The sequence below is a fragment of the Ascidia mentula genome, chromosome 5 (genome assembly GCF_947561715.1).
Source record: "Ascidia mentula chromosome 5, kaAscMent1.1, whole genome shotgun sequence".
Taxonomy (NCBI): domain Eukaryota; kingdom Metazoa; phylum Chordata; class Ascidiacea; order Phlebobranchia; family Ascidiidae; genus Ascidia; species Ascidia mentula.
This window is the reverse complement of record NC_138570.1, coordinates 6836078-6863576: the sequence shown is the minus strand read 5'-3', so window position 1 is coordinate 6863576 and position 27499 is coordinate 6836078. Positions and strand designations below refer to the sequence as shown.

General features: G+C 41.4%; 4 protein-coding genes across 4 annotated transcripts; 3 read left to right on the top strand and 1 right to left on the bottom strand.

The window, feature by feature from the left end:
* The first annotated feature begins 1081 nt into the window (after nt 1-1081).
* On the top strand, nt 1082-2158 carry LOC145904044 (uncharacterized). The gene has a single exon (XM_082992266.1). It carries the CDS (start codon nt 1103-1105, stop codon nt 1745-1747), a length of 645 nt encoding a protein of 214 aa, XP_082848392.1. The 5' UTR covers nt 1082-1102; the 3' UTR covers nt 1748-2158.
* Nucleotide 2159: 1 nt separating this feature from the next.
* Nucleotides 2160-5848, top strand: LOC145904043 (programmed cell death protein 10-like). The gene is made up of 7 exons (XM_082992265.1): nt 2160-2314; nt 2439-2495; nt 2732-2852; nt 3062-3188; nt 3624-3705; nt 4121-4203; nt 4283-5848. Exons 1-7 carry the CDS (start codon nt 2222-2224, stop codon nt 4371-4373), a joined length of 654 nt encoding a protein of 217 aa, XP_082848391.1. The 5' UTR covers nt 2160-2221; the 3' UTR covers nt 4374-5848.
* Nucleotides 5849-13320: 7472 nt separating this feature from the next.
* Nucleotides 13321-27481, top strand: LOC145901414 (uncharacterized). The gene is made up of 17 exons (XM_082989089.1): nt 13321-13963; nt 18768-18852; nt 21137-21228; nt 21309-21408; nt 21580-23188; nt 23279-23413; nt 23471-24548; nt 24612-24684; nt 24806-24892; nt 25026-25218; nt 25364-25437; nt 25507-25670; nt 25735-25880; nt 26049-26132; nt 26201-26333; nt 26395-26530; nt 26591-27481. The coding sequence occupies exons 1-17, from the start codon at nt 13476-13478 to the stop codon at nt 27257-27259; spliced, it is 5346 nt and encodes a 1781-aa protein (XP_082845215.1). The 5' UTR covers nt 13321-13475; the 3' UTR covers nt 27260-27481.
* On the bottom strand, nt 18891-20758 carry LOC145901415 (tyrosine-protein phosphatase non-receptor type 2-like). Its single transcript, XM_082989090.1, has one exon. It carries the CDS (start codon nt 20625-20627, stop codon nt 19272-19274), a length of 1356 nt encoding a protein of 451 aa, XP_082845216.1. The 5' UTR covers nt 20628-20758; the 3' UTR covers nt 18891-19271.
* Nucleotides 27482-27499: the final 18 nt, after the last annotated feature.

The window sequence follows — 27499 nt, the reverse complement described above, 5'->3', positions numbered from 1 at the left end:
AATATTCTTTTAATCCCTCCGCATCGTACGTTTAAGTTAGCTCGATAATTGGGTTTTTGCAAAATAAATTATAAAACACAACGGTGGAACTTAAGTCAAATCAACGTAGGTTACGTCGTAGGCCATAGGCCGTGCGGTACACTACAAAGCAAAGCCTTTCGGAAAACATGTCTAGTGTATTTCTTCTCAAAACTTTCCTGCTACAATAAGTCGTATGTATTGAAAATTTGCCAAAATATGTATATATGGTGGTTAACAAGTTTCTATAAAATTGATTGCTCAACCGGCCAAAACAACATCCCTGTTAGGTTGTCGGCTTTGTTAAATGTAGAGCAGTGACGAACTTCGAAAAATTTGCCTGAGACTATTTCGCAACCAAGTGACAACAACATAAACTGTAAGCTTTAATTAATTAGGGAGTTTTGGACCTGATTTCTATATTCTACCGTTTCCATTTTTAGCACCGAATTGCTTCATGGTTCGATGATCAACAATGGGCTGTCTCGGTTGTACTGTGTTTTGCTGTCTTCTACGAAGAATTATTAATGTGTATTGTTGCTGAGCAGAGCTGATGTCTATTAAATAATGCGAGCCAAAGTAAATAAGTCGTGTTTTGACCTTGTCTAAAGTTTACGTTTTTCATGCATTAACATGTGAAAATGTTGCGATAATCTGCGCATCGCCAAAAAAACGTCTGCGTAAATTACAAACTTTCTGGATACCAGGTAGGAACAAAGGTAGACATTGTGAACCACTAAATGAGCAATTAGTGTGGTTTCAGGTGTAGACAAAGTCAGGTGAAAAATTTGTTTGTTTTACACTTTAGGTGAAATAGGGTAGGTCTACTCTATACTGTAGATGCCTGATGCAGAGGGTATGGTGAACCCTACAGCCATGACCCATATATGTTGCCTGATCAATACTGGTTTTAATTGTGTATATTTTATATATGCTCAATGTAAGGCACACATATTTTTTTGTATCAGGTATATGCAAATTTCAGAGATAGATCCTCCAGACACTACATGTTTTTTCCATTTGCTTTTTGTGTTCAAGTATATTTAAAATTCATTGCAGACATTGCCCTATCAGGTTTATAAAAATGGTACTGTTTCTTAATATTGTGGTGGGTCAATATGTGGAAGTGAGGCATCAGAACAAGATTGTCTGTGGAACTGTTCGCTACAAAGGTCATCTTAATGGGGAAGAGGGAAACTGGGTTGGAGTTTGTTTGGAATATCCCCTAGGAAAGCACAATGGCTGTTGGAGGGGCAGACAGTATTTCAAGTGTCCAGCAAACTGTGGACTCTTCACACATGCTTGTAATATCCAATACCGACGAAATCAGCGCAAATCATTTGACACATACAGAAAGCGGGCAGTTGAAACTGATGAAGAACCAGGAATGCTTCCCGAATTTTCATCTTGCTACAGCATAGACAAGCATTATCTGCGTAGAGCACAAACTGCATTTTCAGATGTGGGTTATCATGACCTGTTTGGTAGAGAAGAAAGATACCCTTTGAAGCATGGCATCAGCAATGCTGTCCAGCCAGTCAGAAGCTCTGCTAAACCTACCCAACAGAATCCAATTCACTATGAGTTTACACCTCAACAGGGTTTCTTTGGCTCGACCAATGCCAGTATACCACACTATATAATGCCTCATGAAGTTCAGTTGCATCAAACAAAGCGGGGTGGCTGGAAAAATTCATCAATGCCCCAGCCAAGGTTTTTATCTGTTTGATACTGTGTTAGCTTGTCAACATTGGTCAGTAGTTGATGTAGGTTTTAAAGCACTTACTTTTCTGTTTTTAGTTGAAATGTTGCACTTGTTTTTAATAGAATCTATTTTTTATCGTTTTTTTTTCTAATGATTAGACATTTATGTGGATGTGTCCTGTCAAATCTTTACTGCTTCTTTCATAAAACTACAGCAGACATTGGGAAATGACAAATACTTTTAGGCTATAATTGACTTTCTTTGCAAAATCAAGTTTCTGTGACTTCTATGTCCATTCTCAGGCCTTCATATTCTGTAAATTTCCTCGATTCACAAAATGTACCGTGCCTGCCACTAATGTGTGTGTTTTTTTTAAGTTGATGTTGTGAGAAAAAAACCACTGTTGTTTATAAAAATTTATTTACATTTTAGGAATCAGTTTATTACAAACTTATGTATGACGGAATGTCACACTAGAGATTAAACTTAAGGTTTGTTATGGCTGCTTCAACAAACAACATCGAAAATCATCGCAACTCGCCTGTTGTGTCAGTACCTCTACACATTGGTTTGTTTCCAGTATTAGACAATGTAAGTTCCCTGTTTTCCAAAGTTATGTTTACCTTTTGCACATGTTTAGCATTTACTAGTGTGTAGCTGTTCATTTTATTTTAAAACTGGCTTTTCAAAATATGTTTTCTATTTTTTTATACAGCTGCCCAAAGAATGTGACCTTCAAACAATTCAGCTGCTGAAAAGGGCTTTCACTGAGGTAAGCACAATTTAATAAGTCAATGTTTTTTACGCGGATAACAATTATGCTTATGCATATAACAGTAACTTCCAAAAAAGCAAGCTGTGGAGTATGATGTGACTGTTTCAGAAATACTATAACTATGTGAATATTGCTTTTATTATGTTGAAAATTTGTCTTACAAAGCCATACAAATACAAAAAGCAATGGAAAATTTGTACAAGTATCAAATAGGTGAAATATGTCTTGTTCAGGCTGAAAAGAATGCACCTGGTTTCACACAAGAGTTACTGAGTGGGGTGATCCAGAAAGAAGCTCCAAATGAAATTAGTTTTACAAAAAGCCTTTTAAGAATGTCTGGACAAGACAGTCAAGGTGATAGTGCATAATATAATATGTTTGCACAGAATTTATATGTTATGTTGTGTTTTGGTTCATTCATAGCACTACATACACAAACACAGGAAATGTGTAATTAATTTGTTGCCCCTGTTGGTCTTATGCTAGCTGTTTATTGTTATTGTATTTTTGTGCTTTACCAACATATATTTGTCTTCAAATAAAATGTCCCTTTATTATTTCAGAACACAGACTCCATAGGACAGAACGGGAGTTTGTCAGGTTATCAGAGCAATCAAGAAAACTAAAGCTTATCTTATCTAGAATTCCAGATGAAATGAATGATCGGCCGAGATTTCTGCAAACAATAAAGTATGTGGTTAACATAGAAACTGAATAGAATATTAGGCAGTAACTGTACAAGTAGTACTGATGATTTTTTCCCAACATTGAGCTCCAAATTGCAATATTTTGTTGTGGTTGCATTTTGAAACAAACAAAGCCTCTTTAGTGTTTTTGAAACACAAAACCTCTTATGTTCAAAACTGAAACAGTGTCATTCTGGATGAATACCTTTGTGTTAAGCAACATAAATTTCTCAAAATTATGTTAAAACTTCATTGTGGGATATACCGCGTGTTTGGCAAAATACCGATTTGTATCCAACGACCTGCTTGTCAACTTCCTGGTCTGTATTTACTCTCCCTGTTTTGCCCTGTTATCGCTGGCACGTCTCTTGTGTTTCGCGTCCATTGGAACGCCAACGGCCGCCACTTCCGAATTCAAACCTGTCAATGCGTCATACAGGGACATCGCAAGCGCAATCAAGGACCTGTTGTCAGCCGTCAATGCCGTGTTTCACAAGTACAGCACACGAGAAAACAAGAGGGTAAGTTCACTTATTTCATATCTAAAGTGTGATGTTGTGTGGTGTACTTTTCTCTCCGTATGGTATGTGATAACATGGTATAGCCCTGTGCAGGAAGCCATCGCCAAATAGCTAAACCCTGTCATTGTCCAAACAAGGCTTCGTTCTGTATTTGCAGTGTTGCAATCCGCATGTCGCACTTGAAATGTATTCGAAATGACACACTGCATAAAAATTTTCTCCCAGTAATAACTGCACGGCATGTCGGATACATCAAGAATTGTTTGACCCGCAAACTTGTATCCAGTCATTGTCCAAACGTTGTAGCGTGTTCTATTTGCTTTACTCCAACCCGCACACAGTCTACTAAACACCATTAACGACGCCTTTGTACCGCCAAGCACTACGTTGTTTCGAATCAACCGTTGTTTCACAGTTGTTGGATCTTCAAAAAAAGGAGTTCGTCAAATGCTCGAAAAGCTTCAGCGACACGTTAAAGTCTTATTTCCGTGACGGCAGGTAAAGAAAACGACCCTTGTTTGCCAGAAAACGAACACGTACTCCCCGCTTTAACCCCGTAACCTGTCATTTTTCACAGCGAGGTTCCGGTTTACGTAAGCGCGAATCGACTCATTCACCAAGCCAACGCCATTCTTCTTGTCTTCAAAACGACGTCAACGGGCTTGTGATGGTCAAACGGCGGAGATCGCGCAACTGTATTACGTTCCTGCCGCCCAACCTTCAATAACACTGGACGGAATGGCCGGAACCTTCGGCCAATCTTTCCCTATTACGACGCCGCTGGAAAGGTTTTGGGGCCACGCCCTTTAGGCCTCCGGCTTCGTGTCGACGATGCGCCGCATTCCTCACACTCTGTGTTAATGGTTAACGCGCGGACTGTGGGGCTCACGCAACAAACCTTCACAATCACTACGCTATCTGTGGAACTCACTATTTGGTTTCCAACGAGGTCGCTGGTTCCATGCCACTAACTAGTAAAATAGTAATGAAGGTTGGGTTGTAACTCGTTGAGTTTGATAAGGTTAAGTAAAACTAAATTTAATGAACCGATATTTGGGACAAACTCGTGTATTTCCACAAACAATTTTTTCACACCCTCAAAGCATTCGACATTCTCAGTTTAGCCTCAGCGCCTAGCGTGTGGCCAAATTTAGCATCAAGGTTTTCCCTATGTCCTTCATTCGCGCAAGCCCCGCAGTCAAAACACACAGTGTTCGAGGGTCGGAAAAGTGGCGTCCGTGCGTCCCGGAAAACCCCAGGCTCAATCCAACATACCCGCACCTTACCCTTATTGTCCATGTCTTTGAGCTGAGACATCGCAGACGTCCTGTCGCTTTCGTCGGTGCTGGCGTGGTGCCTCTAAGTGTTGCGCGTTGCGTGCTGTCATCTCCGGCAAACGTTCCTTCACCACCTCGACACCGTATGAAACTGTTGGCAGTGCTTTGACGCTCGTGCCTAATCAAACGAGTCGACGCTATTTTGGTAACAACCGTATTAGCTATTTACCGAAAATTATTCAGGTTTTGTCGTTTGTTATGGAGGCACGCAGCATATTTCGCGAACACAAGCAGCACACTTACTTATCCCCACTTTGAAGTTTAGCTTTTTCTTGATATTTCATTTCGGATTTTAAGTGCACTTTCCAACACTGGCCTTGACTCACACTTACCACAGAAGTAATTTTGTCTTTGCTTTCGTCAAAACAGTGCTGCGCGAGGCCGGTTTTATCCAACTCGCGCTATACCGAATATCCTGTTTTTATCCTTCCGCGTCGCGCAAAAGGTTTGTTAGAAAATTACACTTCGCTCTTTGTTACTGTTCGCTCCTCTCCGTTTCAGTTACGCTTGGAAATCGCCGGTAAAATGCCCAAAATGTCGAAATCGGCAACACTTTACTGGGCTTTGCAACCGACAGCATGTCCTCAAAGCTTCACCACCATTACACTCTTGCGTCCCCTCTCGATGCGCAAAGATTTGCGAAAGTTCTGTTGTGTGTTTTTGCCCAATCGTGCTTTGACAGTGCAGTGGGTACCTCTTCAACGGCGATGGCACTCGAATGATCAGCTCATGTCACTATTGTGAATCTTATTACTCCTCTTATTATTGTTGTCTTAATTTTCTTTCGCTTTGTTTTTGTTATCAACGTGTTTGTAATAAATTTAGTACAACAGGATTTGCCGACTTTCTGGCCAGGGTTAATCTTGTTATTGTTTTGCGATATTTGTATTTGCTGCAACTCACCTCTCTATGCCAAATATATCAAGGAATATTTTAAGCACGTTATAAAAAAACTTTTTGAGCAAACTGGCGATCAAAATCATCGCTCAACAAAAACACGTCGTTAATTTCCTACAAACAACGTATTCCACATTAAAGATCATTTTCTATCCACGATCTACAGGAGTTTGCAATAACTATAAAATTTCGGTTAAATGAAAAAAACTCGAAGATGTTCAAGAGTCTTAACATCAATCCAGTAAGTTTGAGCATGATATAGCTGCCACTGACGGGCGAGAAAGAGCGACTTCTATGAAACGACCTTCAACACGCGCCAGACATTTCTTCCACCTGCTACTTTATGGCTTCGGCCAAGTCCAAATGCGTTCGGTCAACATGATGTCACTGTCTTAAATTTAGGACGCATGACCTATTTTTGCAACAAGCAAAATAATTATTTTTGCGGCGAAACCACCAAATAGCGTCTACCGGAGTATATAAATAAAATGAAATGCACACGCTGCATTTTAGCGTACAAAGCATTGTTACAAAAATGTACAGTTTTCAGCTAAAAATAACATTGTGTCCACCAACCTGGTAAATACAATTTATCAAGCGGATAAACTCAGCGAATTTTCTACATATTGTTGTGGACTAAATAAGTGGTGCATGCTACAAAATTGAAGCAAGCTTTGGGATTTAATAAACACGCAGCCCACAGTACAACATTCAAAGAATATTAAAATTTGGAGAACGCTAACTACGTGTGCACGATATACGCACCTCTCACAATCATGTCATATCAGCAATGGAATAAACACTTCGCAGTTGGAAAAATATTCACATACTGTAGCTTAACCTGGACTGCAAAGAATATTTTACAGGCGTATTTTTCTATAAATCCACAATTTTTCATGACTAATGAGAGGTAATTTTGCGAAGCTCATACGAAACGTCTTTTTAGACCGCGCAGTAAATTCACACAATGTATGACAACAATTAAAAAATGTTAGATAGCAAAAACATGAAATAAGACTTTCTGCATTTAGGAGGTGATCAGCTGTAACAGTTCGCGTTGAATGTGACAGTTCTGATAAAAATTAACAAGTGGTATGGTTGGTGTCGGAAAAGTGGGGAGCAAAAAGGCGTCACATTTCAACTCGCTGACAAAAAGGTAGCTCATTGTGGCAAACAAAAAACTTGGCAAACAAAAAAGGTGTAGTTTGTCCTTCTTTGAGTATTTTGGTAGTAGCATATTGCTTAGTTGAGACTTGGTACTAAACATGGTTATCAACGTACGCAGTGGCGTTTTCCTGCTATTTTTCAGAAGCAATAAAACAAAAATTGCAACGTGTATTAAACATTTTTGTGACAAAAATCACTATTTATTTAGATCATGAAACATCGCTATTTTCAATGATTCGTCCTATGAGGTCATCCCCTTGTATACGTTTCCATGCACCCTTCCGGCCATGATGCTGGCGCAAAAAAAGGAAACCACATCAAGACAAAAACATGCGTACCACGGAAATTCTTTCAGTAAATCAGTTATATTTATTACCGCTATTCGGCACTCGCCAAGTCAACTTTGTCCTCGAAGCCACAAGAGTAAACAATCACAGACAACAAACAACTAATAATGACGCAACAGTACGTTGCTGGCGTGACAAAAGGCGTGATGGAAAGAAATGCGTTGTTGTAAGTCAGAGTAAGCGGGCAGCCACGCTTTCGATAGCGAGTTCTCCATTTTATTCAAACTACTTTAGAAAAGATCATTGCGGTTCTTCGTGTTGTTTATTTGTGAAAAGCACCAGAAGCGCAATTTTTGGATTGTAGCAATTTTGCGAAGTGCTGTGTGTTTGGAAGGGAATGCCGGTAGGCAAACGAGTTGTAATTTAGCCGCCAAACGTAAACTGCTATTAGCGGAAACGAATCAAAACTTCAGATACGAAATGCGGGGTTTGTCAGTCAGTAAATATTGCACTCATGCAAACGTAATCAATTGCCGTGTGGAAATTACAAAGTTGTTACACAGTATAGTCGCAGTGCCCGTGCACAATATATTGCCTAACAAGTTAACAAGTCATGTAAAAAACGGTTTTGTTTGCGCAGTAGGTTGAGTGTTTGTGATGCCAAGTGCAGTGTTCTTACTTTCAATTTCCCTGTCCGCCTAACGAAAAATGTTGTGACCTTCCCCGGTTTACCTACAAGGCTTTGAAGCAGAACTCGTCCGCAGACATTGTAGTGTGGCTTTGCAAACAAACCCACCTTCATGTGACAATAATTCATGTATTGTTAACAGTTTATAGTAAACACACATTTTAACATAAAAATGTGTTTTCCTACCTTAAAGGATAGTTTAATCAATATAGTATTTTTAATTCATTTCCATACTGGCGTGAATAGCGAAATGGCTCAGTTAACGGTATAAAAGACGGAAGCAGTCTTGTGCGGCGCGTAAAAATGCTTTCCAAGTGACCAGGAATATGGGCGAGCTCGCAGCGCAATACAAGAATACCTTAGATTCAGTAAAAGAAAACTTTACGACATGCTGCCGGCCAAACTGGACGCAACTAGTTTTGGCGTATTCATTTTTGTTAACTGTGTGATTCATCGGCATACCCGCTACGCTTGGTGTTCCTGCTTTAAAAGCCGCCAGCGGCGCTGTCTTGAAGGCCTTTTGTGTTTCGTTCCGCTCTGGTTGGTGCGGTGTGGGGAAAAAGGAGCGCTCGCGCCTCGAACAGGATTGCGAAGCGTTGCCGTTTTGCTATGTGACGTATGTGATGATCGTTAGTCTCGAATCGCGCAAGCAGTCTCGTGTGCCCCGAGTGTTTTTGATATGAAGCTAGCTGGCGTGCTTCGACGTTTCGGCCCTGTCCCTCTTTGTTGGGCGGTAGTCGTTCGTCCTTCAGTGGCTACAGGACAGACGCATTTTACAGATTGTTGGTAAGACTGTACAGCACCCTGAAATACGGTGTGGTGTCAAAAGTGTGTACCAAAAGGCAATTCAAGATTCAGTGTAATTAACAAGCAGTTACGCGATGCACGAGGGCACAGACGCGATGCACTTTTTGGTTGGTAGTATCACCAACATGTTCTACGTAGCTGTAGCTATATGACGTAGCGGCGTCGTGAAGTGTTCCGATGTGTAGTATCTTTTATTCGGTGTGATGTCAGAAACCCCTTTGTGCATTAAAGAAGCAGACATGTCCATTTTCTTGCGGTCACTTGACGGGTGATGTCGTGTGGAAAGTAGCGCAGTCGTACTGCAATAAAGAGGCGTTTAGGGACAGACACGACGTCCCGTACGTGTGGTACGTTGTGCTTTGTTTTGAATTATGGATTTGCCATTTGTCGATGTACCACGAAAGGTCTGCGACGACCACCAGCACAATAGTTACCAATTAAATGTAAACTTTGCGCGGTCAAAAGCACTTTTTTGTTGCTATACATCGTTTTTTGTCATAACTTTTATGTGTCAGTTTTTTGGTTCTCTAGTGTTTCTGACCCTTGGGTCACATCACAGCATGTCGATCGCGCGGTCTTCATCACATGCACGGATCGTCTTTGGGCGTACTAACGATGACGTAATTATTGCATTTTCTCGAGGATTTTACGTAAGGTTTCATTTTTGTGTGTTAAATTTTATTGTAACGCTTTTAGTTTGTTGAACTGCGTTTGCACTTATCGAAAGGTCTTCGTGTGTCAAAGGTTCGAAATTCCATTGTTATCGCCGATCATGGCGGCGCTCAGCTTGTTCATGCTGAATCAAATCAAGATCTGTGAGGTACAATACACCACCACATCTGTTTTAAAACAAAAATGTAATCATTTTTTCCGCGAGATCGGCTGCACAGATAAAATAATGCTATAAACATCATGACTTCGTCAAAATGCATAAAATTGCAAATATCACCGAGGCACAAATGCATACGGTAAGTTTCAAATCTGCGGTATAATGTATTTTGCCGATGATTTTTACAGAACTGAGACTTCATGTCATTACTCCACGCTTGTCAGCTTTAAAAAGCGCTAGAAATATAGTTTGTAAGGAATTGCATTCAGCTTGATTAATCTTATCACAGGTTATTTGACTTTTATGCAACGAAAAAATACGTACATATGTGCTTCTATGTAGGCTGATACCGGCCGTCACGATGGTCGCCATCTTTAAAGACTACAACAAACAACAATGCCACATAGAGACGCAACAATCGCAATACCTGACGTTTATTAGAAAAAGCGATTACACTTTTTTGGTTTAAAACTGTAGTTTCTATTCGAGGACCCTCAAAGGTTTCGTGGTATGGTTTTAGGGAGTCCGGGAATATAAAAAAAACCCTAAACTTCCTAAACTAAACTTCACTATATGTTATGTCAAATCTATCGTTTAATCAAAGAAGTGTGTAACTTCATGACAGGACGTGCAGGGGAATTAACGTGGGACGAAGACTTCTAAAACCGTATGTATATAAAAATATGATTATTTGTTGCAATCCTCACTTTAGAATGAATGTAGGTAAGTTGGCTGGGCACTTTAACCTGCACCGAGTAATATTTCAAAATGCTTTACAGAGCTCACAAAACTGTATGTTTGTGACCCCTTGTTTAGTGTATGTTTTTGTATTTGGTACCCAAAACGCGCTTGTTTTGCCCGTAAAAGTTTTGCCACATTGTATCAACAGTCGGATCCATTGTCGATAAAATACGTCATCGTTCCAAACTTAATTGTAAAGTTAAATCAAAACATGTTTACTAATGTTTGGAAAGGGTGCGAATGTCGTTACTTAGCTTTCAACGTTTACATACGTACATCAAACGTGTGCAAAAAATGCGCTGTTACTTTTCTGGCCGAAGAGCAATTGGAGTTGCTGGGCACGACTCAGAACATATGGCTAGTTGCGTTTTCAGCGTATTTTGTTTTTGACAAAGCTAATGCTGTGTGCCGCAAAACGGCGTAACTTTGATTTTGTGTAATTGAAATCAGCCGAATGTTGGTTGAATTACACTATCATTGCAATCCTTAAACTTGACAACATTCCAATACATGCTTTGCGGCACCACTCAACTGGTAGGCAAGTGTTTGGTTTTGTTCATTGGTCAGTGGGGGAGTTTTCCGGAACCAGCCAGCCTGTGTAAGACACACTTGCAATTAACAAACAAACTTACAGAGAATACGTCCAGGTTTATTCAGATATGATTTAACGCGACGTACTTGTTTGACTTATGTCTGATTTTTGTCACACTGATTATAATTAGACCTAAACGACAACAAGCACACGTCTTCTACTGTGCTCAATAAAACCTAATTGAAATAAGTAATTGATGTGGAATGTTGTGGTCATTTTCAACCCTCGTACTTTTCTTATTCTTTCTTAAAACCCCTGTTTTCTGGACACGTGCTTAGGCGTTATCAACGTGCGTGTTATATTGTCACGAGCAAATTACTTTCAGTAGCGGAGTGCTCTGTCATCAAAACTGAGATAGGCTACCGCCATGGTACGGCGCAATGGCTTGCGATGGCCCAACGCGAAACTGAATACACCCGAACACGCCGCCTTTCGTTACTCTCCGCCCGTGTACTGTCTCGTTACTCGTCGTCACATACGTTAGTTAATTGACTCGGACAGTAGGTGCAAAAAAGTCAATGTGTTTTGGCTGTTGTTTACTTTAATAAAGAGACACGATACGTGTATGAGGCAGGATTGTTTTTGTTTTCGGATACTGACAAATGTTGTGAGAATGAGTAAAGGTGTTTCACCGGGTTGACGTAGTCAGCAAGAAAGTGGTTTTGTTGTGGTGCGGCGTTACCGAACGAAGGTCGCTTTCAAAAACACTGTGGCACCGCGCTGGTTCAGTCGATAATTGCGCCTCGTCACCTCCGGCAACTGAGAGATGGCGACGACTAAAATGACCAGGGCAGATGTTGACGGCGTGACGACCGCTGAATCCCCAGCTTGAAGCAAAGATAGAGAAAATATGCTTCCTTTTTTACGAGCTTGCACGGGTATCTATTAGACGTGCCGGATTACTCAAGTATTGCGGCACAGAGAAGTGATTTATAAAATGCCACATGTGCTGCTTTGAGGCCAACACGAACTCGGTCGCCGGGTATTCTGTGTTAAACGGCGTTCGGAGATAAAACCAAACACCTGCATTATTCACAGCGTCCTTGTTTCCCGTTGTTACTGCCGCGATACCGCTTTAACTAAGTGCGAAAAATGTGCGGGCGAATGTTTACAAAAACTTTTGCGTTTGTTGCAGTTACAAATCGCGTCGGCGCGCAAAACGAGCAAGTTTATTGGTGGCTGTGTTTGCTTTGCGTGGCTTCTGGTTGTATGGGAAGCCGCTCCGCTTGTATCCCATGCACTGTCGATTCGCGGCCCTACGATTGTGGTTTTTGATAAAGCCCCTCGCCCCGTTAAGTTACTCTCAGCGATTAGATGACTATCGGACATATATCAAGCAACTTGGAACTCAATTGTCCGGACAAGACGATTTGTTGTGAATCCCGTTTGTGCAGGATTCAGGTTGAATGGAGATAGTTGACAAATCAACGTACTGTGTTTCAGCAGCTGTGCGTAGGAGGCAGTTGTAAAAGCAGCAAAGCCCCTCGGACCGGGCGTTTGGAAGTTTAGCTTCAGCGTAAAACCTGCTCGCAGTTTTTGTTCAATTGCTTTTGCCTCGCAGCCAGGGCCCGAGATACGCTGGAGACGGACTTTACCGGCGCGGAGAACGACAGCGCCTCGCGAGTGTGATAAAGAAACAAAGGAAACGAAGAAAGGGAGCGCTCGCTTGCTCCTCGCGTTGGTTTCTCGAATGCCCGGTGGGTGTGTGTTCGTGCGTGATGTACGAGTGTGAAGGCAGTGGTTCACTGGCCCTGCGCGTGCGATCTTTGTAAACAGCGGGCGCTTAGGCAGGGCAATCCACTCTTGGCACGGCTATGGACCTTCACGGTTCGTTCTCGCTTTACCGCCCCCCAAACCTTAGTGGTCAGTTGGTCGATCGGTTACGTATTTTTTGTACACGAACTTTCGGGTGGTTGATAAGTTATTTTTCCATCCAACGACGGCATACCTGATCATCACGCACGTTGAAGAAAGTCCTACATTTCTTGCAAAAGTTCTACTAATTGTGGAGACGTCTCGTTCTCTGCATTTTGCCAAAAGTTATTCACCAGAAAGCTTTCGAATAATCCCATCTTTTCATTTAGTGGTGGTTGTCTATGCGCTTAATCCACGTTTGTGCTATCAGTTGTTGTGACAGGAAAATTCGCGAACAGCGCGTATTGCGTATTCGACTTTTTTTATTTGATTTTTTTTTCGGTCAAGTGTAAAAGGTAAAAAAAGATCTGCGGAAAAGTTGCTTAATGCCGTTGTGATTTTGTTTCTGCAGGTTATGGATTCGCTATTTTCGTTTCTGGGAATAGTTTTAAAAACTCACCTCTAGGCTGGGTTACTGCTTTTTGTCCACCAGTTTTCCTTTCGTGATTGTAAAGTATTTGAACTCTTCGACGTCGATATTCCTCTTGACAAACCCCTTACGCGGTGCAAGATGGGAGACAACTTGCCAATTTACATGAAGGACCGCCGAGCGACGGGTAACAACCCTATGGACGAACAGCAGTCCGTCTCGCGCATGCGACATGAACCAACGATGCGTCCGGAACCATTTTGGGATAGCAACCCGGGTTACCGGAACGTGGCTTCTGCGAGTGCGCACCAGCAGCATCAACACCAACAGCAGCAGGCCCGCGGGCCGCTTTGGGACTCGGAGAAGAATTTTTCAGGCGCTGTGCTGCGCCCCGGTTTGGACACGATCGATATGACGATGTTGCAAGGCCGACCACTCTACCCCGGGCTCGCGAGCAATGCAGGCGAGTCCATATCAGCCCAAGGTGCCATGATTCCATCGTCTGTGCATCAGCTGCACCGGGGTTCACCGTCTGTTTCTGCGAACCCAGTTAAGAGCATCCCAACCGGAAGCGGGGGGAAGCAAAAGCACCATGCGTACAAAGAAGGAATTGCGCTGGACACCCAAGGGTAAGTGCAGTAATGTGATACTTCCTTGTCTTACAAGCGCGTTAAGACGGAGTTGGGTAAAACAGATCAAGGCTTGTCATTGTTAAACTACGCTACGTGGAACTACAACATTGTATGTGGTGAACTACGATATGTGGTGTACTATTTTTATCTTTTGGGAAAGAAATTCAGAGCGATTACAGTATATCCATCCTGAATTTTCAATTACTCTCACTTTGTAGCATGTGGGGATTAGGTTTGTAGATATCTAACATTTTTTTGGTTTCTGTAACAAAATACCAACGGCGCCTTAAGGCAAGCTCATGTTCCAAAAAGTTTAGTGCTTAATTGTTTTTTTACCGACTCGCCTTTTGGCACTAACGCATATGTTAAGTTTCGATGTTTCTGTGGTTGTAACACTCAGCGCAAAAGAAGCAGAAACGTCAAAATTCGGTGTTACCAATGAAAAATTAACTCGGATATCTTTCTGTGATATTGATGTTAAGGAGTATGGTGGTAGTCACATGATGTTTTGTGACAGCAGGGTATATGTTTTGTGTTTTTACATTCTTACAAACAAAGGTTGATCACAAAGATTTGGCACTGCATTCATTCGTATACAATTACCTTGGAGATTAGTACACACTTAGATATGCAATTTCAATGTCACCCAATTCGTTTCGTTCGATGCGAGTTATCGTCCGTATATAGATTATTTTAAGGAAGTGACTGACGTTGTATATAACACCATTGTTAAAGTAACCTAATCAGCCCACTTGCAAGCGCTGTCGGATCAACCAAGTTTATATGGACGTGATTGTCGACTTGGTGCGACGTAATTTATGTGACAGCGACTGGAGCGGTCGTGTCCTTTCTCCGTCACGCGCAGCAACCTACAGTTGAGTCTATTTGTCCTGCCGTGTCGTAACGCAACGTAATTTCCGCATCGTTTGCTCGCCGATTTCTGCTCGCCCTTGAAACTAAAGCAGTGAAACTGGTGCCTGGAGCCGTACCCATGACATATTGTGATAAATGAAATAGGATTTCACTGTGATGTTGCCACGACCGTTTGGTTTCGTACTACATTTGCACGTACAACGTTTTTGTTCAAACAAAAACGCGGAACGCGCCAGAATTAGTTTCGCGAAATAAATTTCTTTAACTTATTATGCGATGATTGGTCCCCCATTTCTATACATTTTAGACTGTGTGTGTGCCCACATGGACACAACTTTTCCTTTTGCAAATCAGGGCAAACGCCGTTGTTCAAGGTAAAGTATTGTATTTGTCAAACCTACCATGTACGGGGGTCACCACCCATGTGTGCTTATCGCGCGAGTAAAACGCACCCAGTAGCGAAGTCAAAGTCACTTTGCTTGGAGCAGTGTTGCCATACACGCGATACTGTGACACGAGACGCGTTGCGGCCTCTGTCCGCGTTTGTGTACGCATCGCTGTCTCGCTATAGCATGGCGATAACTGGATGAGGCCTGCATCGGATAGTTGCGCATCCCAGCTAAGTGTGCTGTTCCAAAAAAACGGAGGTTTCAGTGATAATTTTGCCTTTTTGAGAATTTGAGAATTGACCACATTCGTTCTTTTCTACTCAACTTACTTTCTGAATGTTAGCGTATGATTCAGTCGTTGTTTGCTAATATCGAAAACTAATTGCGTGAAGCAAATGTCCAGGCCCGATAAAGCGCATATTGCATTTGTAATGATGTTGTGGTTCCGAACGTGGCTTTATAACACCATTGGAATAAAAAAATCGGCCGAAACTAAATTGAGGATCTTGTGTTTAAAGGTTGTGTTAATGGTTTGAATAATAACGCAAGTCTAATATGATTACGTTTAAAAAATGTGTTGGTCGTTTTGTCGCTATTTACTTTGTGACTGGAAGTTTGTCAATGATCTTGTTAACTTGGGGTCCGGTTATAACTCATATGTAAAGCATTCCCTTTGACAATCGAAATGGTTATCAATGGCCAACTGTAACAACCATATATTTTTGCACAACAGTGATAAGGTTTATCGGTACCTTCAGTGAGTGTCCATTTTAAACAACTATCCCGCCTTGCAAACAATTTGGTTTGTATATACTTGTGCCAGTGCATCACTTTATCCAGGCGTATTTGCACGAACACAGGCATTTTCATGCATTGTTTTGTCCATCAACATGGGCTCTTAATCCTAAGACGGTTCCAAACTTTCTTATTTACATTTGCATTGACTAATGTTTGGGTATATTTTAAATGTTTTCATTCTCGCGAAAGTTATACGCTTGGGAAAGAGGATTGAAACAAAAATAGTTTACCTCGTGGATAAATTTTGTAATTGATGCACGGATTTGCTGCTCCGCAATAACAGTGCAGATTTTTTTTTATAATTGTAGATTGCCTGCGAATTTTCGCCCTCGCTGCTTTTCGGGCGATTGGCTATTTTCACAACTAGCTCAGTTCACTCAAACGCTGCAAAACATGAATAGACATTGAAAGCGATTTTTGTTTTGGGATGTGGGGGGCGCATGGGCTGAGTGGTGACGTCACATTGCGATGCGTCTTCCTGTTTGAAGCACTGTCTTCTTGCCCGCTTGCGCCACCCAGCGACGGGGCGACCTTTTTTCGTTAGTCTCTTACTGGCCCCTCCCGCCCTTCGCCAACGCAGAAGAGAGAAAGAGGAGTGTGAGAGAAAGAAAGGCTCTCCCCGTCGGCGTGGCACAATTGCAACTGAGCGTCGACCGAAAACCTGAAATCGATATTTTTTTCAGCGCATTGCTCGAGGCGGGCCGCCGGCAACAGAAGTCTCCAATTTCTTGCGAGCAATTTTTGATCATTTAAAATCACAAAAATCATCTCGAAAGCGTGTGATGTATTTTTTGGAAGGTTATAAATGTCGTTTTGACGGAACGGCGTTGTTGAATTCCAAACCGCAAAATGAAAATCCTGGCAAATATTTCAAATTTTTGACCTTTCTTCCGTAGCCGTTGGTTTTACCTTCTAACGATTTTTGTTGCGTCTGCAAAGCAGTGACTTGCATTTAAATTCGGTATTAAAATATGGTTATATATTTATGAATCTATTGTCTGTGGCCGGCGTTATAGCTCAGCACAGCAAACCACACCTATACTGCCATTTTCTTCGAACCTAAAAATGTGCGACTGTTCATGGGATGTTCATGTATTAAACGAGCGTCGTGACCGTCCAGTCGCTTTTGTTTAACCTTTGCATTGGAAGGAAACTTGTCAATACCCCACTGTCGTACAACACGTGCAGCGTACCGCTTGTTATGTTTCGATGGGTCGTCATTGTAGCAGCTCGTTTGCTCCCAATCGAGGATGTGTTCTGCGAATCGAACAGGAACTGCAGTACTCTGATATTTGATTCTCTGCTGCGTTTACGGCAATGCGCATTGATGGCGGAATGTAAAAATCTGTTTTCATTGGGGACGCTTACTGTGTGACGTTAGTGTGAAAAACAGTTTTGTTTAGACCGGATGTTTACTGATGGTTTTCACGTGTTCACTAGTTTCTGCTGTCTGTTGTGCTGTTTGTGTTGGATAAGTTATGGACAGCTTTGTAAACATTCTGGTGCGTGACATTGACTCGTTATTACTTATATACTAAATCGTCCAATCCCAGTCTGTTTGGCTTTGGGTGTGCCCTTGGCGAATTGGTTACGTTGATAATAACCCCGCAATTTCCTGTGAAGCTTTTTGTAATCTGCCACCTTGCTGTGCCGTTTGCTTTCCAACCAAGTGAGTTCCTCGAAACGGCTGTGTTCGGGTTTTGCCGCTCAGCTACGGTACAGTTCGTTGAACAACTCCTGGCGGTTTCCTCGTATAGGACTGCGTTGGCCAACCTTTCAGAATTTTCCGCGCCACCATCTTGGATCGATCCACGCCAACATTCCATGCTTGAGGCTTGCCCGATTCCAGCTTCCGACCATTGTGATAGCAAAGTGTGGGCTAGACTTTATTTTGCTGCACCTCGTGGGCGCAAATGACACGCATAATACAAAGCCTTTGCTAGCTTATAACTAACCAGCAGTAGCTGCTGGTACAGCGTGCTTTGACGACCAGGCATAGCTGATATCGTTCTTAAAGATTGTGGGCGATCGGAATGGCGTGACTAAGTTATTTATAGAGCTTTGTTTACAACAAGCGTTTTGGCAGATCGACCGCTGATTCTTCGAAAAACTGACGTGTGATTGAACTTGCCCAAAGAGGCGACCTACAATTTTCACTTTTCGTAATTCTAACATTTTTCACGTAATTGTTTGGATTGGTCAACGCAAATACTTTCAAAGCACCGCGATGTAACTAGATAAAATCACGCTTTCGCTTTAATTCTTGCCATCGCCTGACACCAAACGGTTACTTTCTCGTAACTCTCAGCAGTTACGGGCAAGAGATCAAGCGGGGCCGCTGCTCGGTGCAAATGTTTGAGAAAAGCGCTGGACAAACGTCGGATTGGCGTAAACACCCTACAGCGAATGATGAAGTTACTGAAAAGGGTGACGCCGTCTCGTTAACCATAATGTTGCCCACGTAGCGGTACACGACTTGATGACGAACCGGACTGCGAAAATTGTAGCACGATAAAATACAGCCCAACACGGCCTGACATATACACTACACGCATGTATTACGTATACGAAAAGGAGGTAGTTGTATGACTGTTTACAGAGTTGGTTTATTAGAGTTTGTGGTTTGGTAAACATGTTGTGACACTACACTATTGTGTGAGTTGGTATATTCAAATCCAAACAACAAATGTACATAAGCATGAAATTCACTCCACTCATATCCAGGTCTCTTTTTGTTGCAGGTTTCTGGAAGCAGTGAGGAAACAAAATTATGCTGAAATAAAGCGCTTCCTAGAAAAGGGGTTTGATGTAAATTACCCCTATGAGGTAAGACATGTTTGCTTAACAGTTCTTGAGAGTACAAACGAGAGTCATAAATTTTTATTATCGCAAAATACTTTCACTTCTACATGCTCATAATTGGCTATGCCCCGTAATTCCATTTATTTTTCACATTGAAACAGTTAGTAGCGACAGTGTAAATATGATTGAAATTACATTGGATTTAAATACATCTGCCATTAGTGCAGTTTTTGTGTGGGAATACATTTGCTATTTTAACCACACTAACTGAAGCATGTTGAACATAAACAAAATGAAAACAAAAATTGTATGTAAGTGATTCCAAGTTCCAAAGGAGTGCCTGTGTGTGTAACAAAATCTGTTACCACTCAATTTATGAAGCCCTGACTTGGCACGTTGCAAGGACTGGCAACAAATAAACAGAACATCAACAAAAACAAAGTTTAACTATACCAGTAGTGAACTGCCAGCCCCACAACCACACCTGCAATTAGTCCACCTATAATATAAGGTGTCCAGCTTGAATTATTGTCATTCGATTTCATTTTGCTTTTTATTTCCTCAATTTTTTTTAAAGTTGCTTCATTTTTTTCTTGCCGCTGTCGACGTCGAAGATCTGACATGTTGTTGTTATGCTCACTTGATTCGTGAAGCTTGGGTTGGGGGACAGAGGATTCCTCTTGCTTTCCTCTCTTTTCTTCTATTGCTTCTGCATCATCATCAGCATGGCGCTTTCGGTTGTCTTTTGAGTCTTGATCTTCATTGTCCTTCGGTGCATTTGCGTCGCCATCAGCATTTTCTTCATGGTTGCCATCAGAATCAGCACTGTTATCGTTGTCATCATCAGAATCTACATCAGACACACTACTTGATGTTATGACACCGTTATCCTCTGCCAGTTGTAGCCTTCTTCCACATTCAGCTATAGCAAGATAACTGAAACGCAGCTGTTGTGGTGTTTGGATGAGGCCCATTCGATACTTTCGCATTTCCAGTAATGTGTCCTTAATATCAAATGGAATGTTCCTTTCCAGGAAAACAAGACATGTGTCAACAAGTGCAAAAGTGCCAGAGCGTCCAATTCCGGCACTGCAGTGAATCACAGGTGGGCCCACATTGTTTTCCAGCACACCATAATTTCTAACACAAGTCAGAAATTCCAAAAAGGCGGTTGGTGATTCTGGCACACCGAAATCAGGCCAGGCTGTGTAATGAAACTGGTGAATAGTTCTACTAGATTCATCACAGTTATGTTTGGTCAGATTTAGGGTGCGAACAGTGTAGTTGGGACTGCTGTCTTCATTTATCAAGGACACTTCATAGCCATCTTCATCAAAACCCATTGGCATGTTCATCTCCAATGGCCAGTACTGGTGGCACTTTCTTGCGCCTTTTTCTATTACTTTGTTTAGCATGATTACTGCCTTGGAATTTTGCTCCCATACCATTTGCCACAGATGGCCAGAGGTTGAAGGTAGTGGACCTTGTGACAAAATGTACTGCCTGTCAGCCGACTGAACTTGTACCAAACTGCCATTGATGTAATCACTTGGGCCATCTTGCAGTTTAACTCGGCAGTGATCATAAGGGCTCACATCTCTATAGCGATTCCTGGTTCTGTTGTCTTGCAATTTGGCAACTTTGCAAGGTAGTTCGTAGTTGGCTGACGTTACCTTAATGTCATGGAACAATCGTTCCCAGCCGTGACGTTCGTCTTCAATGGTAGCCACAATATCATCCAACAAATTGGTCTTCATTTTGCTACCCGAAATGTGGCTGTTGAACAAAATGCTAACCATAAAAAAGACACGTTTAGATGACTAAGTTTAAATTCAAACAGCATGCGCCTTAAACAAGTCAAGTTTCAAATACATCAGCGGTCGACTGAAATGGCTTACTGTTTAAGAAAACCAACCACCTCTCCCGCTCATTCTCTCACAAAGCCACAACGTCACTCGATGCGGCTGCTCTCGCGCTTGTAGACTAATCTTTTTCTTTTTTCCTCTTCTACCCGTTCACGCGTGACTGACCAGGAAGCGCACATGCGCGGGGCGCGCCTTTTGTGACACATTGCGCGTCATGTGACGTCACAGAGTTTTCGAAGGTTGAAAAATGGTCGCCACAGCGCCCTCTCACGAGTGCGTGCCCCCATGCACTACAACTACACGCAAAGAAAATAGAACACAATACACCCAACGCACATGCTGCTCAACATGTCTCAAAAACTAATTGGTGTATTGTAATAATGTCAACAATATGGAATCACACATTTTTGGGTGGTTTTTAACACATTTTTTATGTTCAACAGAATGGAAGCACTCCTTTACACATTGCAGCAAAGAATGGTGATCATAAACTGTTGGAGATGCTCATTATGTATGGAGCTGATACAGCAAAACGGTACCCAATGCCTATTTTACCCTTAATAATAAAAAAAACATGCCTTTTTGCCACCTTGTCACAAAAAGTGTTGTGAACAGAGACAAGATGGGCAAACTCGCTGATGATTATTTAAAAGCAAGCAACATTTCAATGGAAATAAACCGAAACATATACAGACAAAAAGACAAACAGAGCATGGTAAGTTGTTATTTGTTGCTAAATACTGCCCTGTTTAACAGCCAACTAAAAGGTAAACATGCAGCATACAAACCAAAAGAAAGTTTACAGAAATAGGTTGGTAAACAATAATAAAGGGGTTAACCCTGTGGATTATACTCTTTGATATAGTGCTTTTTGACACTTTTTCAGAATTACTTGGGTTGGCCGGGTACTCCTGCTCCTCCAATGGTTCCAGACATGTTGCTTTATCAAACTTACCAACCTTTTGCTGATTTTCAAAAATACACACAAATGCTTACTCCAAGTCCACTTCTTGGGCATCCAACTTCCTTTACAGCACCAGGTCTTGGTCGACTGCAACCAGAGTTATTGAGTAACCATGAAAAGCAACACGCTGCTTCAGCATCAATAGTACCCCCTCCCTCTTATGAACGTTTTTCAAGTTCTTTTGATTATTTGGCACGTCCACCCATCAACAATCCTACACTGTACAACACCCCTCAATCCAAGTATATAAGCTCGGTGCATGACGAAACATCTCCATTGAACAACCCTGGAAAATACAATGAAAGACCCAACAGCAGCTATTCACACCAACCAAAGGGAAAGTCTCCCACAGTCACTGATTTGCGTCCTGCAAGAAATCCCAAAAGGGATGTATATGAAAGTTATCCAGTTTCCAAACCATCGAAGAGTCTTGATTACAGACCTGAAAATGAAGTGAAGCATCGCCACAATGACAAGTCATCCTTTCACATTGAGCACTTGGTTAGGACCAGCTCCTCGTCGCCACTAACCAAACAACCAAGAAACTCGAATGAATTTAGCGGAAGACTTTCCTATCCTCCTGCAGTAACTTCAAATTACCAGGATAGTAGCGTACTGGCAAGAAATATTGATGCTAATCGAATAAAAGCCCCACTGAGTACAAATTTTTATGGACCAGCTGAGTTGCCACACAGACCACCTGGTATATCATTAGCAAGTGCAGTTTCCAATTCACCTGTTTCCTCTGCACCATATTACTCCCATCACCAGAATGGGGAGAGTTCATTTTCACCTTATCATCAGAAAGCAAGACATGTTCCCACAGCAACTGACATCATGTTAAAACGACCACAGGAACCACAAACCTTGCCAAAAATGGCTACAAAGCATCATTCCACCCCGCATACCACTGTTCTGTCTTCATATTATGGTGTAACTGAGTCTTCTGTTGGTTCTGTAATTACAACACTAGCACCTTTAAATGGTTGGAGCTCCAAAGGTTCAGAATCATACTTACAACCTGCTGGCGATTTAACAAGGTCAAGTTACCTGCATTCTTCCTTGTCTCATAACTTCACCGAACGTTATTTACCACCTTCACCCCCGCGTGTAAATGAAATCACCTCTGCTTCAAAACACAAACCTGTACCCTCAATTGCTAAATTGGACAACATGGTGAATGCCAGCGCAGCCACAATGGAGACAAGTAACACTTTGAGGGCAGATGCTGGAACACGGCAACAGTTCAATGGCAGTGTTTCAACTGTGGATAATGCTTTCCATAAAGACGTCTCATTAGATAATACTGATAACAGATCCGTTATTGTTAAATCTCCACCTACAGAGAAGCCATATGAACATCAGGCTCCCGAATCAATTGTAGCTGCTGGAGGTCCGGAAAGTGCTCAGTGTGATAAACTGGCTTCCAAATCCACCACCCCAATAAAATCAAGCGAATTAAATTTTTCTGGCAAGACCAGCTCTACAGAAACAATAAGTAAAAAAGGGCGAAAAAGAAAAGCAGGATTGGGTAAGCAAAAAAAAAATTGTCTTGCTTTGTTATGACTACACAATAAAAATAATGACCCACTTGCATGAAGTAACTCCACCCTTTATATAGACTCCAACGAACAGGCAGAAAAGACAAAAAGATCCAAGAGCAATGATGTTGATTCCACATCAACTGACACATTAAGCAAGTCATTATCTGATGATGTACAACCAGCTGTAAAGCGCACTAAGAAGTCTGACACTGGTATTTGCTTCTTGGTATTACTGTCACTATGGCAATGTTTAACTATGTTTGTTGTAGATGATGATTTTCTGTGGGTTGACGATTTCTCCACTGACCCTGAAAATGACGATTCAGGTGATGAGGATTTCTGTTGTCCAGTTGTCAAGCCTATCAAGAGCAGAAATACAGGAATGGCAAAACGCCGACCTAAACGGCGCCCCTCCCGCCGACAAGGCCAGGCTTTCAATGGTAGCTCTGACCATTCCATGGAAGTCCCCAGTGATTCTGAACAAATTCTGCACAGAAAGAAACACAAACAACGACAGAAAAGAGTTTTGAATTCCAAGCAAATACACATGAGGAAAAGCAAAGCGAAGAAGTTACGAACAATATCCAGTGAGTCCGGTTCATCTTTTAAGGAACATTTATCTCAGTCTGATGAAGAATTGGATAAAGCAACAAAAACTCGCTCATCAAAACGAAGGAAGCCTCTAGACAGAGGAAGACTGAAACGAAAAATTGCCACGTCGAATGGTAGGCTGAAAGACCGGTTATTAAAGTCTCAGGTGTCTGAAAAACTTGCCAGAAAATCAAAGCAGCAGAAGTTGAAAAGGAAGCAGAAAAAGAATCAGCAAGAAAAACAATCTGGAAAGATAAAGTTTTCCAAAGTAATGGATAAACCCCCTGAAGATTCCAAGAACGATGCTCCTGCAAATACCATTAATACAAATGCAACAACCGGCATATCTGCAACATTCATGGAGTTGTACACTGGAACAAAACCTCCCTTGCAACCGCCCGATAAACAAAATCAGTCCGCAAATCTCTTTGGTGACGAACTAACAGAGAAGGAGGCACTGGTTCTCAGCAAACCTATGAATGTTGTGGAACAGACAGCTGAGAGAGTACCTGTACCCTCTGACACTTTTCCTGATGGTGAAGTTTCTCAGCAAAGCAACGACAACCTGGATCAAGTTACGAAGGCAACTCACAATAAGCCCAAGAAGAAAAGAGGCAGAAAGCCAAAATGCGCGTCCGAAACAAACAACAGCATTGAGAAGAAGTTGAAAAAACAAAAGCTTGCATCTCATCTAAAAGAGAAATTTAGCAAACACAAGCTGTTAAAGAAACAACACCCTGGGAAGGTTCCATCCAGGTATGAAAGCAGTTTTCTCTTGTATGTAAGAATGTGTTACATTTTGTAATGTTGCCTTCACAGTGGCAATAAGTTACAAGAACCATCCAATCAAGATGTCTCTAAAGAGGTGTTTGTTAACACGCCTAAGACTAAGGTTTGTGTGTTTTCTTTTTACTATTTGTAAATTGCCTTGGACCACAGTGCCTGTATGTTTTTTAAATATTTGATTTTCTTTTTAAAATACAGTATTGAGAATTTCATGTTTGTTTAACCAGAAAATTGTTGAAGAAAGGAAGCCTGTGCCAAGCCCCTCTCTGTTAAACACTCCTCATGAAGCACCGTCTTTTTCTACACCAATGAAAGTAAGCCCAGGGACTGAATTATTAAAATGCCCCCCTTTCAATTTTTGATGCACCTGCAGCTGCCTTGTGTTTATATGTTTCAACATATATTTTTTTCTAAATTAAAAATGTGCTTAACAGTAATTTTTCATAGGTCAAAGAAGAATATGACCCTGAAAGGAGCATGTCACTGGACTGCATTCAAGATACACCATCCACTTCAAAAATGACTGCCACATTTAATGATTTCCGAACATTCCAGCCTGGCAAACTCTCTAGATCTTCTACACCTCTTAGCTTTATAAAGGACCACAAAATGACACCCCATCCTTCACCAGTTCCTCCGAGTAAATACATTATATTTTAACTGTCATGTCCAGGATAAACGAAATGCTAGATGCAATTGACCCAAAATATGCCTTTTTTCCCCTTTAATTTGCAGCATTTCACAGTATCTTATATATTCTTACAAGCACCTTTTTTGCTTTTCAGATCTAAAGAAACTAACATGCAATTCTGCCATTGGTGAAACAGTGTTGCACAAGGCTGCCAGATTTGGATATTTGGTAAGCTTAATTTCAAGACCAATAAGCAGTGTTACAAGATAATGACCACCCAGCTTTGCATACTTACAGGAAAATGTGCAGCACTACCTCGAAAGGGGGACCGACGTCAATATTAAGGATAATGCTGGCTACAGTGCACTGCACGAAGCTTGTGTTCAAAATCAACTTGAAACTGCCAGATTGTTGTTGAGATATGGCGCAAATGTCAATCTCAATTCAACTGATGGGACAAGGTTTGTGATTGTGGGCTTGCATGAAGAATGTGAGGAATTGGTTAAACATATGTGCTTTCTTCAGACCTATACACGATGCAATTGAGTACGACCATCTTGAAATGACAAGACTTTTGCTGTCTTGTGGCGCTGATCCTTTACTTAGCAAGTTCTCTGGGCGATCGATCAAGCACATGATCAGAAGCAAGAATATGGAAAATTTCTTTGCAGGTATACATATTGCAAGAAAAGGAATAAATATAATGACCCAAGGAATGATTCATAAAATTGTTTTTTACCTTTCCTTGGTTCTTATTAGTATTGTTGTTTTTGTTTCACCTTATTTGGTGGAAGTATTATTGTCAAGCGTTATAACCCATCCCAAAATTTTCATTGTAGGGTACCTGAAAGAGTTGAAACCACAAAGCAACGTCGATTATGACTCAGATTTAGAGTGGATAGTTGCACCATCTTGTATTTTAGGTTTGTGTTGCAACAAGACTTGAAATTTTCCTGTGCTTGTGTATATCTTACCAGTGTTTAATTTCTAGACAAAAAAGTTCCGCATGGCTATGAGATGACTGACCATCCACCAAGCTCTGATGAAGAGGATTTCATGGAGTTTAAAGTGTTTGATCAACCACCTCTCCAAACATACTATGTCCAGCCTACTGTTAATTGCTGGTAAGTGTACTAGCATGCACACTTGATGCTGGAAGATGTTTATCATATTTTTTTTTTCTAGTCGATCCAACTATTACCTTTTGGTCGATTTGTTGGGGCAAACCAAATGTTCAAGGGGAGACTTTTTGTTGAGTTATCCTGTGGACATTAAAACCATGACAACCGAAGCATTCTTAGCTGATGTGTCCACCAACTGGGTAAGTTGTGAACTTTACATATTGCTGTATTGCTATTTTTTACATTGCTGATTGTCATAGGTTCCCAACAAGCTTTCCAGCGTACCCAACAGTGTTATTGAAAGTGACCTAGTGGAACTGGTGGAGAGCGATCGTTATTTGGAGGGTTCAACATCTTATAAAGTGTTCGATGATGGTGAAGTGGAAATTATTTGCCCCACAAATAAGGAGTCCCAGATAAAGCCCATGTTAAACATCTCAGGATCCAGTCTTAAAGATGAGGAACCATGCTGTTCTTACTCTACACCAAGCAAAAAATTCACAAATTCACCCAGCCAAAAGACAACTTCAGCAAACCTTGATGCATCTTATGTACAATCATGCAAACCAAGTGAGAGCCAGGTTCATAGCAGAAAGCGATCGTTAGACTTCGGTAACAAAAGTTCCCCTGAATCAGGGTGCCCCACAAATCACCATAGCTCATCCATTTTACCGGTGGAAGATACACCTGAATATTATCATCCTTACGTCAATAACGTTGCTACGCAAAATGATACCAACTACTTGGATAAAAGGACTCATGGGACAAATTTCGGTCCTGAAGAAAATGGCACAAATTGCAGCCCCAAAGGCATGCAACTGCCCGTGCATTTAGAATCTCCGTTCAAGAAATATGATGAGAGAAAGCTTGAAAATGGTTTTTGTGGCTTAAGTGCGGCTAATGTTCACCTCAATGCAAACACCTTATAGCATAATTTATGGGACAAGATGCGGCCTGTCACTGCCTGTGTTCAATCGTGAGCTTTTTTCTAGTCATGTGATCTTTCCACTTTTTTGCACATTTTCAACGGGCTGATTCTTGTTTATGTGCTTTTTACATGTTGCAAGCGATATGACCCCTACATTTCTGTTTTCTATGCCTTTTTTTCGTACTTTCTGAATTCGACTGCTAAATACAAGATGTCATAACCTTTCCAACCATCAGTATTC